This window comes from Dipodomys spectabilis, unplaced genomic scaffold (genome assembly GCF_019054845.1).
Source record: "Dipodomys spectabilis isolate Male_0828 unplaced genomic scaffold, ASM1905484v1 ptg000098l, whole genome shotgun sequence".
NCBI lineage: Eukaryota > Metazoa > Chordata > Mammalia > Rodentia > Heteromyidae > Dipodomys > Dipodomys spectabilis.
In genome coordinates, this window is record NW_024870775.1 from 18,270,520 (window position 1) to 18,287,377 (window position 16,858).

The 16,858-nt window shown below is 43.2% G+C and overlaps 1 protein-coding gene across 1 annotated transcript in view; it reads right to left on the minus strand.

The window, feature by feature from the left end:
- Positions 1–16,552, minus strand: part of Mfsd14b (major facilitator superfamily domain containing 14B) — a 49,179-nt gene extending 32,627 nt beyond the window's left edge. The window contains exon 1 of the mRNA XM_042686839.1: positions 16,172–16,552. Within this exon, the coding sequence (XP_042542773.1) occupies positions 16,172–16,279 (108 nt within the window). The 5' untranslated portion in view covers positions 16,280–16,552. The remainder of the gene's footprint in view (positions 1–16,171) is intronic.
- Between the last annotated feature and the right edge of the window lie 306 nt (positions 16,553–16,858).

A 16,858-nucleotide genomic window follows, 5' to 3' on the forward strand; every position in this document is an offset into this window, starting at 1 on the left:
TAAAAACAAACACAGAAACAAACAAACGATTTAGTAGGCCAGGGAGTCCCAGGATGAAAAGCAGAATGTGACCCAAAAAATATGATTGTATTAAATGTGTAAGGTAACCTCAGAAAGGAGGTGGAGGGAAAAGTAATAATTCAAGTAATTTGGGGAATAGATTCTGTAAGACTTAAGACAAACTTTATTCAACAAACATTCCTCAGAGGGACACAGTTAGACAATTATGAAACCATTAAACCTATAGACTGGAATCAACCAATTAGGAGAAATTGGGGAGGGCTGATGATGAGAGCTAATGTTCTCACTGCTACAAGGGAAAGTTACAAATAAATAAGAGGATACATGTTATACTGAGTTAGGGCTGAAAACATTTTTACAAGTTCCTTTGTAGCTGAACATATAGAAATATTTATAGCCAGGTGACAGTGGCTCACACCTGTAATCCTAGCTACTCAGGAGACTGTGATTGAGGATCATGGCTTAAAATCGCCTGGGCACAAAAGTCCATTAGACTCTTATGTTCAATTAACCACCAGAAAACTGGAAGTGGTACTGTGGCTCAAAGTTGTAGACCTTTGAGCAAAAAGAGTTCAGGGATAGCGCCCAGGCCTTGAGTTCAAGCCCATGACTAATGGGGAAAAAAAGTATAAATGCCCATTATATACACAGTCATTTCCTTATTCATCAGCTGAGAGAATCTATAAAGTTTTGACACCCCAAGAACTTAATAGTGATATAAATATCTAGTATGAGGTCTTGGTTTCAAATATAATTCTCCAAGAAAAGGAACTCCTGAGGAATGACCAATTCTGAAACTGGGACAGGAAATATACTCAAGAAGCCTAGAGTATCTTGCAGTGTCAAAATATAATCACTATGTATATGTACCACTCTGTGTGTGTGTGTGTGTGTACATGCATGCGTGCACATTTCTGTCCTGGGGGTAGAACTCAGGGCCTGGGGGTTGTTCTTAACTTCTTGCTCTACCACTTGAGTCACAGCTCTACTTGGGATTTTTGGAGGTCATTGATTAGAGACAAGAGTTTCACGGCTTTCCTTCCTGTCCCTGTGGCTTCAAACCAGATCTCAGCCTCCTGAGTAACTAGGATTACAGGTGTGAGCCACCAGTGCCTGGCTAACACAGTGGAATTCTATATGTCCGTTAGAAAGAATGTCTTCTGCAGGAAGGACCTAGAATAAATTATATAAAATGAGGTAGGCCAAGTTCAGCAAGACAAACAGCACACATTTTCTTTATATGTGGAAACTAGATCTAAAATACAACTGGTTATGACAACTTACATAGTGCTCTATGCAGTTACACACAAATAGACTAAAAGAGGATACACTTAAGGGAGGAACCCAAAGGTGTAACTCTGAACATTTAAAATACCATTTATCAAATCAAATTCCAGCAAATGGAAATGTAAGTTTTGTTGTTTTTGGATTGTCTATGAAGGGGGACAAGTTGAGGGGGCACAGATGTGGAAGGATGAAGGGTAAACAAATGCAGTCATAGTATTCAACATACAGTGTGTGGAAAATTAACTATGCAACTTGTGACAGAGATGGGAGGGGGAAACTGGGGTAAAGTGAAAGGGTAACATTATCCAAAAAGAACTGTATGTCAGGTGCTGGTGACTCACGCCTATAACCCTCGTTCATCCTAGTGCAAGCCCCAGGACAGACAAAAAAAAATTGTACTCATTACCTGACTTGTGAAATGATACAACACCTGTATTAACATCTTAAGTAACAATAAAAAAATTTAAAGAGTGGGAGAAGAGTGTATATGGCCAAAGCTTTAACATTTTGGGGGGGGGGGGGGGCAGTTGTGGGATCTGAACTCAGGACCTCATTCTTGCTAGCCATGCTCTTACCAGTCACCCAAATCTCCTTTCCTTTTTGGATGGGGTTTCAAGATCATCTTTGTCCAGTGCCAACCTGGGCTGGCGATCCTCCTAGCTGTATCTCTTACATCTCTGGAGTTATATGTGTGTAACATCATGTCTGACTTTTGAGGTTTCACTAACTTTGGACAGGCTAGTCACAACCCTGATCCTCCTGCCCTCTGCTTCTAGAGAATACAGGCATGAACCACTACACCCAGTCTACTAGAACTGATTTCTCCTCCCCAGCTCCCAGGAACTAGGGTTTGAACTCAGAGCCACTTAAGCCACCATTTCCCCATCTTTTTTCTTTTTCTGATGGTCCCTTGCTTTTGATTGGGCTAGACTCAGACATGAACCAAAAAATAAAAATAGTGAAAATAGTCAATTGCAAATAAACATTAAATGCATACTTCATGAAGTCTACTAAGTATCAGTTAAATGAAGGACAAATAGCAACAAAAGAAATGATCCTTGGGCTGGGAAGATGGCTCAGTTGTAGAGCGCTTGCCTTGCATGCATGAGGGCCCTGGGTTTGATTCCTCAGCACCACATAAGCAAAAAGAAAAAAGCCAGAAGTGGGGCTGTGGCTCAAGTGGTAGAGAGCTGGCCTTGAGCCCAGAGTTCAGGCCCCACGACCAGACCCAAAAAAAAAAAAGAAAAAAGAAATGATCCTTGCTCTAGTTTCATGGAATATAACTAATAGAAATTGACACTCTGGTGGACAAGGATATAAGCTAGCAACAGTATTACAAAAGACAAGAGAAATACTCAAGCCAAAGTTACCTGAAAACACAGCAACAACAGACATGTCAAACCCTATTGAAAAAAAACCCTATTTGTTATATTTCTTCTCTTCTACCATTTTTTTTTAAAACAGAAACTATTATTATCCCCATTTTGTAGAAGGCCAAACTCAGATGCAGTGTTTAAGTAACATGCTCAATTATATACAAATAAATGTCTGAGCTGGCATTCCAGCAAGACAGGCACATTCCTCCAGAGTGTACACTAGTATCCATTATAATATGTTGCTTTTCTTAGAGCGCCTATTCTCCACAAATAGAATTAGCACCTAAATGTGGCAGGCAGCCTCCACTACTCTTGTTGAAGAGGTAGCAGGAATGAGCTGTAGCCTGTTCCTATGTAAGCAAGTGCAGGCCTTCACTTGCCTACTCACCCTGTTCCTTACACTAAGAAGCATGGCCTGGCTACCGTGCATATGGGCAAAAGAGCACACACTCTAATGCTTGTTTCCTGACCTGACAACATGACCTCAGAAACACAGATGAACTAGGACAGAGCTTTTCTCACTCAGATCATCTGTTCTGTTTGCTGGAAAAAAGATAAAGATGAAAGTGGCTGCTCCCCTTTGTCCCACACATGATCCTCAACTTAAAGATCAAAGTACATGGTAAACACCAGCAACTTGCCAGCATGGAAGCAAATGAATTACTTCCCTATGATGTGCAATGCCTGGCTGTTCTGCCTCCCCTCCACAGCCTGAGTTCTCTCTCTCTACAGGTAGCCAAGGCTGAAGGACAAATAATATGGCCGTTTCAGCTAGAGAATCATCAGCTGCTTTCTATGAATTTCTAGGAATTTAAAGGGGGAGGACAGAGGGCAGTATATTATCAGTCCTAGATACAAAATTTTCCTTTAAGACATCTTATTTGAGAGAATATACTTAAAAAGTAATCAGTATGTAATCCTAACACTGCATTTAAAATTAAAGAATATAACCAGGTACCCATGACCCTAGCTACTTAGGAGGCTGAGATCTGAGAGTCATGGTTTGAAGACAGTCCAAGCAGGAAAGTCCATGAGACTCTCATCTCCAATTAGCCACCAAAAAGCTGGAAGTAGAGCTGTGGTTCAAGTGCCAGAGCACTAGCCTTGAGGGAAAAAACAAAAACAAAGAATAGGGACAGTGCCTAGGCCCTGATCAAGCTCCTGGATGAGGGGAGGAGGATGGGGGGAAGGCAAGGAAGAGAAAGAAGAGAGAGCATACAAGAGAGAGCATGAGAGAGAGAATACTTAGAAATAGCTGCATATATACTCTTCAATGATGAAATACAAAGACGACTATTGCAAAGGATCACAAGTACAAGTTGAATATTCCTAAACCAAAATACCACAGACTAGAAAACTATAAAGTTAGCTTTCTATTAATGTGACACAATACATCTAAGAAAAAGGAGGTGATTTTTTTTTTTTTGCTCCAATTTTAGAGGTTTCAGTTCATGATCAGTTGGCCTGTTGCATTTGGACCTGTAATGAGGCAGCAGATTATGATGGAAGAGAACATGCTCCCCTCATGATGAGGCCAGGAGAAGTCCACAGTCCCAATTTTCCCTTCAAAGCCATGTCTGCAATAATGTACCTTCCTTCTATTAAGATCTACCTCCTACTAGTACCATGAACTAGGACTAACCTTTAATACCTAAGCATTCAAGAGCCAAACTGTAATACTATACAAATATATTTTTAATGGACTAACACTGTCATGAGGCCAAGTTACACATATTTACCACATTTATAACAATAGTAACATATAGCTACTTCATAATTTTTTTTTTGGTCGGTCATGGGGCTTGAACTCTGGGCCTGGGCACTGTCCCTATGCTCTTCAGCTCAAGGCGAGCACTCTACCACTTGAGCCACAGTGCCAGTTCCGATTTTCTAGTGGTTTATTGGAGATAAGTCTCACGGACTTTCCTGCCTGGGCTTGCTTTGAACCATGATCCTCAGATCTCAGCTTCCTGAGTAGCTAGGATTACAGGTATGAGCCACCGGTGCCTGGCCTTCATAATTTTTAACAGTAGTTTATTATTTCACCATATTGTAATAGCACAATTGTTTCATCAAGCCTCTTGTAAGTAACAATCTTTCACATTTACACATAATCAATGTATACATACCTTATAAATAATACTTCTGTAATTCTAAATGTTTCAGGATAAGTTCCTTGAAGTACAAGTGCCAGGTGTTAGCATATGAAGCCCTGGGTTCCATTCCTCAATACCACATATACAGAAAAAGCTGAAAGTGGTGCTGTGGCTCAAGTGGTAGAAGAAGCAGAAGAAGCTCAGGGACAGTGCCTAGGCCCTAAGTGCAAGCCCTAGGACTGGCAATCCATCAGTCAATTAATCAATCAATCAATACCAAAAAGAAATAGAGGAAATGAGATACAGAAAATGAAGAACAAAATGACAAATGAGTAGCCTTTCCTTACATAATTACTTAACTTTTTGGTGGTATTGGGTTAGAATTCAGAGCCTCACACTTGCTAGGCAGGAAAAATACTGATTGAACCCCACTCTCAGCATTTTTTGCTTTATTTTTCAGTTTTAGTGTTTGCCTGGGATAAGGTTAAATAGAGATCCTAACTATAGCCTCCAAGATAGCTGGGGTCATAGGCACAAGCCACCAGTCTCACCAACTGAGATAAGTTTCTTGCTACCTAACTTACAAACCCTCAAATGAAAATTTTCCTGATCTCTACCTTCTACATAGCTGGAACAATAGTAACTTTAAGTGCAAATGAACGGGACTTTCTAATTAAAAGGTAAAAAAGAACAGAATGGGTTAAGAAAAGAAGCATGTGTAAATTCAACCAACTGTGGACTGTGAGTATTTAGAGAAAAACAAAAACCAGAAAAATTTAACAATTATCATGTACTTTGTATTAGGTATTGATTTCAGATGTGGGGAGTCTTTTTTCTGCCACTGGCCATTTGAATATAACATCATTTGTGGACCATACAAAATTATCAATACAGGCAGATGGCCTTGGCTGTTGTTGAGAAGAATGTCTTGTCATGTATCAAATGATTTAAGGTGTTATATAGTCTTTAGGCTGGTCTTTCCCCATCCTGATTAGAGTATATAGGAAAATATGTCTAGGCTATATGTAAATACTACATTGTTTCCTATTGTACTTACATATTTATGGACAAGAAAGAGATCCAAAAACGGTATTTAAAATTTGCCATAAAGTACAGCTTGTTAACCTCACACCTGCAATTCTAGTCAGGGGGTAGAGATCTAGAGGTTTTCAGTTCAAAACTAGCTTAGGCAGAAAAGTCTTCTTCAAGACTTCATCTCCAATTAACAAGCAAAATGCCACAATGGAGGCATGGCTCAAGTGGTAAGAGTTAGCTATAAGCAAGAAAGCAAGTAAGAAATTGAGAGAGCTAGGAATGTAGCTTAGTGGTAGAGTGCTTGCCCAGCATGAATGAAACCCTGGATTCCATTCCTTAGCACCACATAAACAGAAAAGGCCAGCAGGGGCGCTGTAGCTCAAGTTATAGAGTGCTACCCTTGAGCAAAAGGGGCTCAGGAGGGGGCTGGGAAGGTGGCTCAGTGGTAGAGCGCTTGCCTTGCATGCTCGAGGCCCTGGGTTCCATTCCTCAGCACCACATAAGAAAAAAAAGAAAAAGGGCGGAAGTGGCGCTCTGGCTCAAGTGGTAGAGCGCTAGCCTTGAGCTGAAGAGCTGAGGGACAGCGCTCAGGCCCAGAGTTCAGGCCCCAGGACCGGACCTTCCCCCCCCCCAAAAAAAAGCTCAGGAACAGTGCCCAGGTTCTGAGTTCAAGCCCCAGGACTGACCAAAGAAACTGAGGTCCTGAGTTCAGCTTTGATACTATTTTTAAAAGTCATAATAAGGTGGCTTAGTAGGAGAGTGCTTGCCTAGCATGAATGAAGTCCTGGGTTCGATTCCTCAGTACCATATAAACAGAAAAGACTGAAGTGGCACTGTGGTTCAAGTGGTAGAGCATACCCTTGAGCAAAAGAAGCTCAGGGATAACACTCAGGCCCTGAGTTCAAGCCCCAGGACTGGCAAAAAAAAGTTATAATAAATAAATAACACTAAATATTGACAAAAAAATGAGATTATCAAGAAAATACAACTGTAAACATACATATGCCTATTTTTTCACAAATAGGTAGACTGGATCAAAAAAAGGCATCACAAGGGCAATGAGAGCCTGGGTGTCATTTCTTTAGTCCCAGCTACTGGGCAGCTGGGAGGTTACTGAGGCTGAGGTGGCAGAATCACTCGGGCACAGGAGTCCCACACCTGCCTGGGCATTACAGTCAGAATCTGACTCGAAAAAAGCTAGATGAATGATTTTTTTAAAAAGGAAAAATAAAAACAGGTAACTCTGGTTAGCTTTTACAAATGACTTCGGGCGTTACAAATACTGAATATGTGTGCTATCACTGAGCTATACTCTGAGCATAAAACTTTTTAAATGGATCAAAGATCAAAGCATAAAATGTTAACATTCTGTTTGTTTGTTTGTTTTGGTCGGTCATGGGGCTGACCTCTAGACCTGGGTGCTGTCCCTCAGCTCTTCAGCTCAAGACTAGTGCTCTACCACTTCAGCCAAGGTGCTACTTCTGGCCTTTTTTCTTTATGTGCTTGACTCATGCATGGAAGGCAAGCACTCTACCGCTGAGCCACCTTCTTAGCCCCTTAACATTCTTAGTGACAAAATATAACACTTGGCAATGACTTCTTGTATGTGACACCCAAAACACAAGCAACTGAATTTAGAGAACTGGACTGTATCAAAATTTAAAATTTCAATGGAAACAAGGTTTATGCTTTGTTGTTTTTTTTTCTTTTTTGTCTTGTTTATCTGTCTTTGAGAGGGTAAGGCGGAAACAGAAATGGAGGGACAAAGTAGCAGTGGTACTCACTAAACACTATGTTGAAAATAATATAAAACTTGTGAATGAGGATGGGAGGGAAAAACTGGGAGAGTGCAAGGGGAGGGGAGGGAGTGTGTTAGTCTGTTTTAGATGGGTAACTTATAACAGAATTTTATTGACTTTTGGTTCTAGAGACTCACAGGGATAACCTCAAGCTTATTATCTGACCAAGCCTTTCTTGCTGGTAGAAAGCAAAAAGAGTAAGGCAAAAAGGAACAATAAGGGAAAAAGTGGGGAGACAATGACAGAGGCAAACAGACAAAAGAGGGCTAAATTCTTCCTTCTGTAAGGAATTCACTACCACAAAGAAGGCCCTAATTGAGCTGGTGGCTCATGCCTATAGTCTTGGCTACTTTGGAGGCTGAGACCTGAGGATCTCGGTTTAAAACCAGACCGGGCAAGGAAAGTCCATGAAACTCTTTATCTCCAATTAACCACCAGAAAACTGGAAATTGTGCTATGGCTCAAGTGGTAAAGCACTTGATTTGGGCTAAAGAGCTCAGGGACAGGGCTCAGGCCCAGAGTTCAAGCCCCATGACCAACCAAAAATAAATAAAAAGAATTTCAACACATGTGAACTGTGGTTCAGCTGGCTAAATGTTTGCCTAGCAAGCACAAGGCCTTGAATTCAAGCCTAAAAAGAAACAAAATGAAGATGAAAGAGTGGTTGAAATAGATTCTTTGCAACTATGAAAATAAACAATGAAGCCTGTTAAATTTGGGGAGGGGGGAATAAGAAGGGGAAAGAGCATAGAGGGAGTAGAAATACGGCAATCAATTGCCTCCTCCATAAAAAATATAAGCGAATAAAAATGCACAAAAGAAAATGAAGGAGGGGCTGGGAAGGTGGCTCAGTGGTAGAGCGCTTGCCTTGCATGCTCGAGGCCCTGGGTTTGATTCCTCAGCACCACATAAGAAAAAAGCCGGAAGTGGCGCTGTGGCTCAAGTGGTAGAGTGCTAGCCTTGAGCTGAAGAGCTGAGGGACAGCGCCCAGGCCCAGAGTTCAGGCCCCACGACCGGACCCAAAAAACAAAAGAAAATGAAGGAGAAAAAAAGCTGTAAAAATACTTGCTACTACAAAAAAATAAAAATAAATTCTAAATGTCTGATATTTGAAATACCAAGTTAGCCAGGCCCTGGTGACTCACTCCTGTAATTATCTAGCTATTCAGGAGGCTGAGACTTGAAGATCACAATAAGATGCCAGATGAGCAAGAAAATGTCTGGCCCTTTTTTGCTTGTCATTCTTTTCAGGTCAGGTTTTAGATTTTCCAGGCCTAACATGCATGCACATGTGTACATATACAGACAGACAGACATACAAATGGTCAACAAGCACATGAAAAGATGCTCAACATACTAATCACTAGGAAAATGTACATCAAACTTAATACCCAACAGAATGACTACTATCAAAAACAAAACAAAAGCTTAGTGCCAGTGGTCCACACCTATAATCCTAGTTACTTTGGAGGCTGAGATCTGAGACAGGAGGTTTGAAGCCAGCCAGGGCAGAAAAAGTCAATCAGACTCTTATTTCCAATTAACTACCAAAAACCCCTAGAAGTGGAACTATGGCTCAAGTGGTATAGCACCAGCCTTGAACAAGCAAAAAAAACCTAAAGAGAGGAAGTAGAGCTATGGGTCAAAGTGGTAGAGCGCTAGCCTTAAGTGAAAGAGCTCAGGGACAGCATGTAGGCCCTGAGTTCAAGCCCCACAACCACCACCAACAAAACAATAAGGAAGAATGGTTAGGCCTTGAGTTCAAGCTCTAGTACCTGCATGTGTGCGTATGCCCATGTAAGCAAAACCAAAAGTAACAAGTATTGGTGAGAAACTAGAGCCCTTGTACAGTACTAGTAGAAATGATACATAGTATACCTCGTATGGAATAATGGTTCAGTAGTTCTTTAAAAAAATACTATTATAATAAAAACACAATTACTCTACAATCCAATAATTCTCTTGGATATATATCCAGAAGATTGAAGGCAAGGTTTCAGAGACATCTGTATATCCATGTTCATAGTATTATTTATAATAGTTGAAAAGTAGAAATAAGCCGGGCGCTGGTGGCTCACGCCTGTAATCCTAGCTACTCAGGAGGCTGAGATCTGAGGATCGCGGTTCAAAGCCAGCCCGGGCAGGAAAGACCGTGAGACTCCTATCTCCAATAAACCACCAGAAAACCGGAAGTGGTGCTGTAGCTCAAATGGTAGAGTGCTCGCCTTGAGCTGAAGAGCTGAGGGACAGCGCCCAGGCTCAGAGTTCAAGCCCCATGACCGACAAAAAAAAAAAAAAAAAAGTAGAAATAAGCAAAATGTTCATTAACATGAATAAAAATAAATTCAATTTCTATATATTGACAATTGTGAATTAAAAAGAATTTTAATGTGCACTTACATTTATGTATGCCATTGAAATTGGAATAGAAGGCAAGAGATATGCATAATTAAAGCAGTCTAGGTCAAACAGTAGCTCATTTCAGTTCTACAAGATAGACTAAGAAGTTTTTTGGTTTGGGGCTTTCTTTTCCTTTCTTTTTTTTGCCAGTCCTGGGGCCCGGGTGCTGTCCCTGAGCTTCTTAGTACTCAAGGTGTGAGCTACAGCATCACTTTCCGCTTTTTTGAATAGTTTACTGGAAATCAGAGTCTTGACTCTGGACTAGTTTTGAACCACAATCCTCAGATCTCAGCCTCCCAAGTAGCTAGGAGTACAGCCATGAGCTACTAGCGTCCAGCTAGAAGGGATGGTTCAGTTCTTATGAGACAACAGCTCCTACTTGGTCATTGTTCTTTCTGTGAGGCTCCACGGCTCCTAGAATCCAAGGTTAACTGCAGGTTTAGGATTCCTGGGATCAAAGGTTTGGGAAAATGGCTTGAAACTAAGATTCTTGTGGGGTCTGGAGCAGAAGCAGTCATTATAAAGTTGGCAGTGGCTGGGTGATGGCTCACACCTGTAATCCTAGCTAGACCAAGATATGAGGTCAGAAGCCAGCCAGGGCCAGAAAGTCCCAGAGACTCTAATCTCTAATTAAGCACCGAAGTCTATAGAAAGGCTGTGACTGAGTGAGAGTACTAGCCTTGAGTAAAAAAAAGCTAGGGACAGCCCCCAGGACTGGGAGGAAAGGAAGGAGAAAACTGACAACAATACTCCAATTAGTCTTATCTTTCTATCTTCAAGCCTTGAATTTGGATGACAGGTTAGCTATCACCAGATTTTCATACTCTCTTTGGATGATTAATATGCCTACAAACTGAGTTAAGTAGGAGTCTGACCCAAATTTTTAGAACAGAGACAATTACAAAATGAAGGCCTGGCTTTTATATTGTATTACTTTTTGGCCCTAGGAGAGGAGTTGGTGCTCTTTAACAAGAGCAATTTCTAGTACCTGATAAACTTTACCTTTGCTTGACTATGAAGGGCGTGCATATTGGAAAATCTACTTTTAATAACAAATAATTCTGATTTAAAAAAATCTCAAAATGTGTTGTGTCTGCACAGCAAATGATAGAGCAACAGAGGACAATGAAATGAGAGCTAACTTGATATACACACTTCTCTTTTCTAGGCAGAGATGATCTCATAAAGGAACTACTTCATTCCTTTTAATTTTTCAGATTGTGGGTTGGGGTGTGGTTCAAGTGGTAGAATGCCTTCTTTGCAAGCAGAAAAAAAGGCCATGAGTTCAAGCCCAATTAAGCTATATCACTTCTTTGCTGATGAGATAGAAAAAATTCTAAATAGATTCCCTATATGTGAGCAGTCTTCCCTATGATTATTAGCAGTATCAAATAACATGAAACCATGAATATTCCAGGAACCAAGCAATAAAGAAATTATCAAAATGAAAGTAGATAATGAGAACTACAGGACACACCACCGAAAGGTACTGTAAGCAGGAGTACTGGCATATGATATGAACACCTACAAGTAAAAGCATTTACTGCTTTCTCAGTTTCTACAAACTAAGAATATGTACTGATCCCTGTATATGTTAACTAATTACAACAAACACCAAGAAAACTCTTCAGTATTTTTAGCTGCTTATCAACACCAGCTTTACCCACTCTCAGGCAAAAGAAGAGTCTCGCCAACAATTATTTGTGCCCAAACTTATATTATCAGGATCTAAAGGAGAAAGAATAAGGAATAAACTAAAACTGGGTTTCTTTAAGCAAACATCCCTTAAAACTTCCAGCTAGCCAGGTGGCTCACACCTGCAATCCTAGTTTCTCAAGAGGTTGAGATCTAAGTATTGGTTGGAAGCCAGCCTGGGGGAAGAAAATTCCATGTGATTCTCAACTCCAATTAAGCAGCAAAAAGCCAGAAGCACAGATATGGCTCAAGAGACAGAGTGTCAGCCCTGAGCTAAAAATAAAAAGCCAAGTGAGAGTGCAAGGCCCTGAGTTCAAGCCCCAGTACTGGCACAAAGAAAAAACAACAGCAAACAACAACAACAACAAAAACCCTTCCTGCTTTAAATACATAAAATTAGCAACATTAATTTTTAGATTGGGATGTAGTCTCTTTTAAATAAGAAAACAGAAGTGGCTACTTTCATCACTGAAGGTACATATACTATGACCAGGCAAAACTCACACAAAAACAGTGAGAACAGGGCTGGGAATGTGGCTTAGTGGTAGAGTGCTTGCCTAGCATGCATGAAGCCCTGGGTTTGATTCCTCAGTACCACATACAAAGAAAAAGCTTGAAATGGTGCTGTGGCTCAAGTGGTAGAGTGCTAGCCTTGAGCAAAAGAAGCTCAGGGATAGTGTCCAGTCCTGAATTCAGTCCCCAGGACCAGCACACACACACACAAAAATATTGAGAACAATACATAATTACTTATTGAGGGCTACAGCAACCCCCACAATTCTATGAATTAAACATTTTATTAGTGAAGTAGGGAGACTAGGTCTAAGTAACATGGCCTCGGTCTCACAGCCATCCTGGTGCCTTGCTGTGTGGAGGGAGCTTTCCACCCAACTCTGAAAAGCATAAAGGTGAGAAAAGCTAATCATTGAATTGCAGAAGTCATGCTGTTTAGCCTCAAGAGAGCTTTGTTATTATCTCTCTAATGGTTGGATCTGCTCAACTATAACTGTTGTCCTAAAGTTTAGCTGACCCATGAGCTTTCTCTATATGGTCTGTTTCTGTTGGATTTGGATCTTCACCCCAAACATGTAGATTTTGTCTTTAAAAGCTGGGTCAAGGCTCCATTCTGAGCTGCAGGTCTTTGTGATAAAAGCCCACCTCCAGTTGTTGGCTCTCCAATAATGATTCTCAATTGGACCTTTCAAAATATGGCTTCTTGCAACTGAATTCCCACACATTAGGAGAGTTTATATAACCTAGCCAAGTAACACAGGTGATAAAGGTAAAGTACACTTACGTAATCATTATCTTTATAATGCTTCCTCTTGGGAGGTTTTTGTTTTGTTTTTTGGTAAACCATAAGGATCCAATGGAAACAAGGACACCATTATTGATGTTAAACATATACATGTTTAAATGTTATAACTCATCAGTCAACAATGTGGAAGGCAGATTGATGGGAGGTGAGCAATTGTCAAAGTCTAATGTCAAAAACGCTAAAGAAATGAACCACCAGAAGGAGGAAAAGAAGACAAAACCCTGAAATCTCTAACAGGTCAATGAAGAGGAATTATCTGGTTGTTGTAAGAATAGGAAGATGTGAAAGAAGCTACATGTCAAGTTACTGGCTTGACCTCTGGTTAGTAATTACTGTTCAGCAACTCAAGGAAGACAAGGGTAACTGATGGTTTAGTCTTGTATAGAGGCTAAAGATGACCTCACTAGAATTCCCCTTTCTTTACAACATAATCTTTCCATTTTATTTTTTCCTGTCCATTGTGGGGCCCGAACTCTGGGCCTAGGCTCTGTCCCTGAGCTCTTCAGCTCAAGGCTATTGGTCTACAACTTAAGCCAAGGAGCCACTTCCAGCTTTTTTTTGCTTATGTGGTGCTGAGGAAGGAACCCAGGGCCTCATACATGCAAGGCAAGTGCTCTACCACTGAGCCACCTTCCTAGCCTCCAGAGCTTTCTCAAAAAGTAAATCAGGAAGAGTCTTAAATATTATTATGTCCTCATTGTATAGATTAGCCAATGAATGGCAAGGCTGTGCCAAAACGCAGTCAAGAGTGGCACTGCTCTAGTAGTAACAGAATTACAAGCCAGCTCTGCAGGCCCCACCCTACTTAATGCTCTTCCTACTGCCCTCCTAAATCTGGTAATGGAATTCATATCACCACACACACACTTGCAATCACTTAAGTGTTTAAAAACTAAACGCTGGGTATGTGACTTCGTGGTAGACAGCTTGCCCAGAATTCATGAAGTCCTGGGTTCTATTCCTCAGTATCATATAAACAGAAAAAGCCAGAAATGGCACTGTGGCTCAAGTGGTAAGTAGAGTGCTAGCCTTGAGCAAAAGAAGCTCATGGACAGTGCCCAGGCCCTGAGTTCAAGCCCCAGGACTGGCAAATAATAATAATAATGGTAACAACAATAATACTCAGTGGTAGAGTGCTTGCCTTGCATGTATGAGGCCCTGGGTTCGATTTCTCAGCACCACATAAGCAGAAAAAGCCAGAAGTGGCGCTGTGGCTCAAGTGGTAGAACACTAGCCTTGAGCTGAAGAGCTGAGGGACAGCGCCCAGGCCCAGAGTTTAGGCCCATGACGGACGACAACAAAAATAATAATAAAGGCAGCCAGACCTTAAGGGCTTACACCTCTAATCCTATACTCAGAAAGTTGAGATCTGAGGTTTGCAGTTGGAAGCCAGCCTGGGCAAGAAAATCTATGAAACTCATCTTCAGTAAATACTCAAAAAGCCAGAAGTGGAGTTGTGGCACAAGTAAACTTAAAAATGAAAAGCTGATGACAACTATTTTTTTCCATAATTTCCTTTTCTTTCCCTTTGGACAAAATTCTCTATGATGTCTGAATATGGATTCATCATTAATTTTTTTTTTGTATTTCTGATCCTAAACTAATCTCTTCCTCCTCTGAAATTTAGGATTGGAAAAAAAAAGATAAAAAAGGAGGAGGGCTGGGAAGGTAATTCAGTGGTAGATTGCTTGCCTGGCATGCATGAAGCCCCATGTTCAATTCCTCGGCACCACATAAACAGAAAAAGCCAAAAGTTGCCCTGTGGCTCAAGTGGTAGAGCCCTAGCCTTGATCTTAAGAGCTGAGGGTTGGCGCCCAGGCCTAGAGTTCAAGCCCCATGACCAGCAAAAACATAAAAATAAAAATAAAAGACAAAACCTTTGTTTCATTTGCCTCCATAAGAAACCACTGCCAGGTGCCAGTGGCTCACACCTGTAACCCTAGCTACAACGGAGGCTTAGGCTGAGAAGGTGGCTCAGTGGTAGAGCGCTTGCCTTGCATGCCTGAGGTTCTGGGTTTGATTCCTCAGCACCACATAAGAAAAAAGAAAAAAGCGGGAAGTGGCGCTGTGGCTCAAGTGGTAGAGCGCTAGCCTTGAGCTGAAGAGCTGAGGGACAGCGCCCAGGCCCCACGACCGGACCCAAAAACAAACAAATAAACAAACAAAAATGGAGGCTTAGATCTGAGGATCCAGGTTCAAAGCCAGCCCGGACAGTAAAGTCGGCGAGACTCTCATCTCCAATAAACTACCACAAAACCGGAAGCGACGCTGTGGCTCAAGTGGTAGAGCGCTCGTCTTGAACTGAAGGATCTCAAGGACAGCGCCCAGGCCCGAGTTCAAGCCCCATGACCGTCCAAAAAGAAAGAAAATCAAGGTAACTAGTAATCCTAGCTATTTAGGAGGCTGGGATCTGAGAATCCTGGTTCAAAGGTAGCCTAGGCAGAAAATTTAAGACTCTCACCTCCAACTAACCACCAAAAATCTAGACGTGGAGTAGAAAGAACGCTAACCTTGAGTAAAAAAGTAAAAAAGCTAAGGCACAGTGCCCAAGTCCTGAGTCCAAGTCCCAGCACAGAGACAAGAGACAGAGACACAGAGACACACACACGAAACAAAATAGAGAAATCCGTGAGCCAAGTAGGCCTGTTCCGCTAAACCTGGGCCAACGAAAGCAAGCTTTCCCGTGCTGTGTGTCAGTCACCTCAACTTGAGCAACACGACAGACGGCATTCTGAACTTGCTCCTCGCGGGGCGGTCGGTAGCTTCCCCTCGGTCGCCTGCTGTGCTCGACCGCCGGCAGAAAACGGAAGCCCGGAGGGCGCAGCCTCCCTCCACAGCGAGCTCCGCGGGAGTGCGGGGCGCGACGGGCGGGCATTGTTTCACATTTCGGGCCGAAATCGCACCAGGTGGCGCAGAGATGGCGAGCTCTGAGATACCCATATCATTGACATTTACCCTCCCAGCTCTAGCGCCTCTAGAAACAAACCAAACCCCAAGCCGCCCAAAGTGCTGTCTTTCAAGCAGTCGTCCGGAGGGCGCGTAGCGGCGACAGGACCGGCACTCCGACCCCGGAGCCCTGCCCACCCGGACGCGGCCTTCAGCCCACGCGCCTGGCTCGGGACCCGGACCCGCCAAAGCGCTTACCCAGCTGCCGCTCGCGGCCTGCGCGCCGGCGCGCTTCTCCCGCATGGCTCCCGCCTCCGGTGGCATCGCCACCTTCCACTCCGGCTCCGGTGGCGACCTGGCGTTCATGCTGCAGCCATACCCACGCGAGCTCGCAGCGCTCCAGGACGTCGGCGACGCCGCGGGAGCGGCGGCGGGGCCCGCGTCTTCATGGGCTCCGCGGCCCACGGCGGCCCGCGAATCTGAAGGCGGCGCCAGCGGCGACGCCAAATGCTGAAGAGATGGCCAAGGCTGGAGCCACGGAAGTGGCGAGGAGATGCCGACAGCTCCAGAACCCGCGGCTCGCCACCGCACTGACAACAACCTCTCCAAGCCGCCCTCGGCGTCAGTGTCCCGCCCCGCCGTCTGGACGCTACGCCCCGCCCCGCGCCGCGCGCGCTCCTCACAGGCGGGCACCGGCAGGGGGCCCCGCCCACACGCTGCTCCCGCCAAAGGTCGGCTTCACGCCACGAGCCCTTCAACAACGCTCCGCCCACCCCAGGCCCCACCTCCTTGTATGTTTCCCCCCCCCCCCACACACACAAACTCCCCGCGCCCTCCCCCGCCCCGTCGGCCGGAAGTGCGTCATCTTCGGAGGCCCGAAGGCCTGGTCCATTTGTATTGAGACTGGGAGCATAGTCTTGTTTAGGGGAGTCGTGTGGACATTGA